Source organism: Sinocyclocheilus grahami, unplaced genomic scaffold, assembly GCF_001515645.1.
Source record: "Sinocyclocheilus grahami isolate Dianchi unplaced genomic scaffold, SAMN03320097.WGS_v1.1 scaffold6591.1, whole genome shotgun sequence".
NCBI classification, from domain to species: Eukaryota; Metazoa; Chordata; class Actinopteri; order Cypriniformes; family Cyprinidae; genus Sinocyclocheilus; species Sinocyclocheilus grahami.
This window is the reverse complement of record NW_015510944.1, coordinates 4,395-5,681: the sequence shown is the minus strand read 5'-3', so window position 1 is coordinate 5,681 and position 1,287 is coordinate 4,395. Positions and strand designations below refer to the sequence as shown.

The following is a 1,287-nucleotide window of genomic DNA, read 5'->3' as shown; positions in this document are numbered from 1 at the left end:
ACAACTTTCATTACAGTATAAACAAGTGAACGCAACAAACCAATTTCACTGACACAAATATGAAACACAACAAGCAGTTTGGCATATCCCCGTTTTAGCATCTTGATTAGAAGACGGTAGACTTTTTTACGATTATCAGTGGGTTGCAACAGTGAGATCTAGCAACAATGCTGTCTTTGAGCGCACTGTGAAATTCCTTTTATGCTTGATTTCTTTAATTCAGGTTGACTTTTTCAATAACGTGGTTAAGTTAACTCAATCTACTGCGCAGTCAGTTCAATGAATTGGCCTGTCAGTCACTGGGAGATTTTGTATTCTGCATTAGTAACTGCAATCTGCTTGCCTGTAACACAATTAAGCATCAAATAGAAACCAGTGTTGGTCTCACTGCATCTGTCAGATGGGGATGTAAAAGGATTCACCCACGATCAGACGAGGGGAGGTGAATAACAAGGTTGAAGGTCAAAAACAAAGCTTTCACATTGATCTAAAGATCTGCATCCTGCCAAATCAACGTTAAAGCCAACAAAAAGCTTACCCAGTATGACCTCAGTCTGCATAGGCATGGAGAGAGCCGGGTGCGTGATCTCGCAGCTAAACAGGGCGTCGTTGTCCAACTGCGGATTCAGAGTCCAGGTGAGTTTGGCCTGAACCAGCACAGACCCGTCGCTCTGGGGGATCTGCGCGTTGCTGAAGTAGTACAGGGGGTCAGTGCTCTGAACCCAGCGTGGGAACTCTCGGTTGACCACTGTCTCTGGGATGGTCTCTGTGGCCGGGCTGGGCTCTTGGCCGGGTTGTCTGGCCATGTAGCTCCGCCCAGGGCTCTCTGTGTTCAGGCGTCCGGGCCTGCCATCCGGACCCAGCAGAGATAGAGACTTTCTCAGCTTAGTGTCATCCAGATCCCTGCTGATCAGAGGTCTGGCTCCACGCACACCAGCGGGGCCACCACCCTCGTAACCCACGGTGGATGAAACATAGGAGATCACCTCTATCAACTCTCCATCCCGCTTGAAATATACCTGGTAAGAGAGACAGAAAGTTAATAATTTTGCACTTCAATCAGACTAAAAACCCTTTAGTCTGACTGTCAGTTGGACTAAAATTGGACTGCCTCCAACTAGCCTATAAAAATATCTGTATAAATGAATGAGTGAATGAATGTATTTGCAATGGAAACAGACTCCAATCAGCCCCTAAATATGCTGGTATAAAATAAATAAATACACACACATGACATAAATAAAATAAATAAACACACACACACACACACACATATATATATATATA

The 1,287-nt window shown here is 44.8% G+C and overlaps 1 protein-coding gene across 1 annotated transcript in view; it reads right to left on the bottom strand.

Annotated features, from left to right (window-relative positions):
- The window catches only part of LOC107577616 (immunoglobulin superfamily member 21-like), a gene marked incomplete at its 5' end in the record, with an annotated part of 15,654 nt that extends 14,635 nt beyond the window's left edge, over positions 1-1,019 (bottom strand). The window contains one exon of the mRNA XM_016263672.1: positions 539-1,019. Within this exon, the coding sequence (XP_016119158.1) occupies positions 539-1,019 (481 nt within the window). The remainder of the gene's footprint in view (positions 1-538) is intronic.
- Positions 1,020-1,287: the final 268 nt, after the last annotated feature.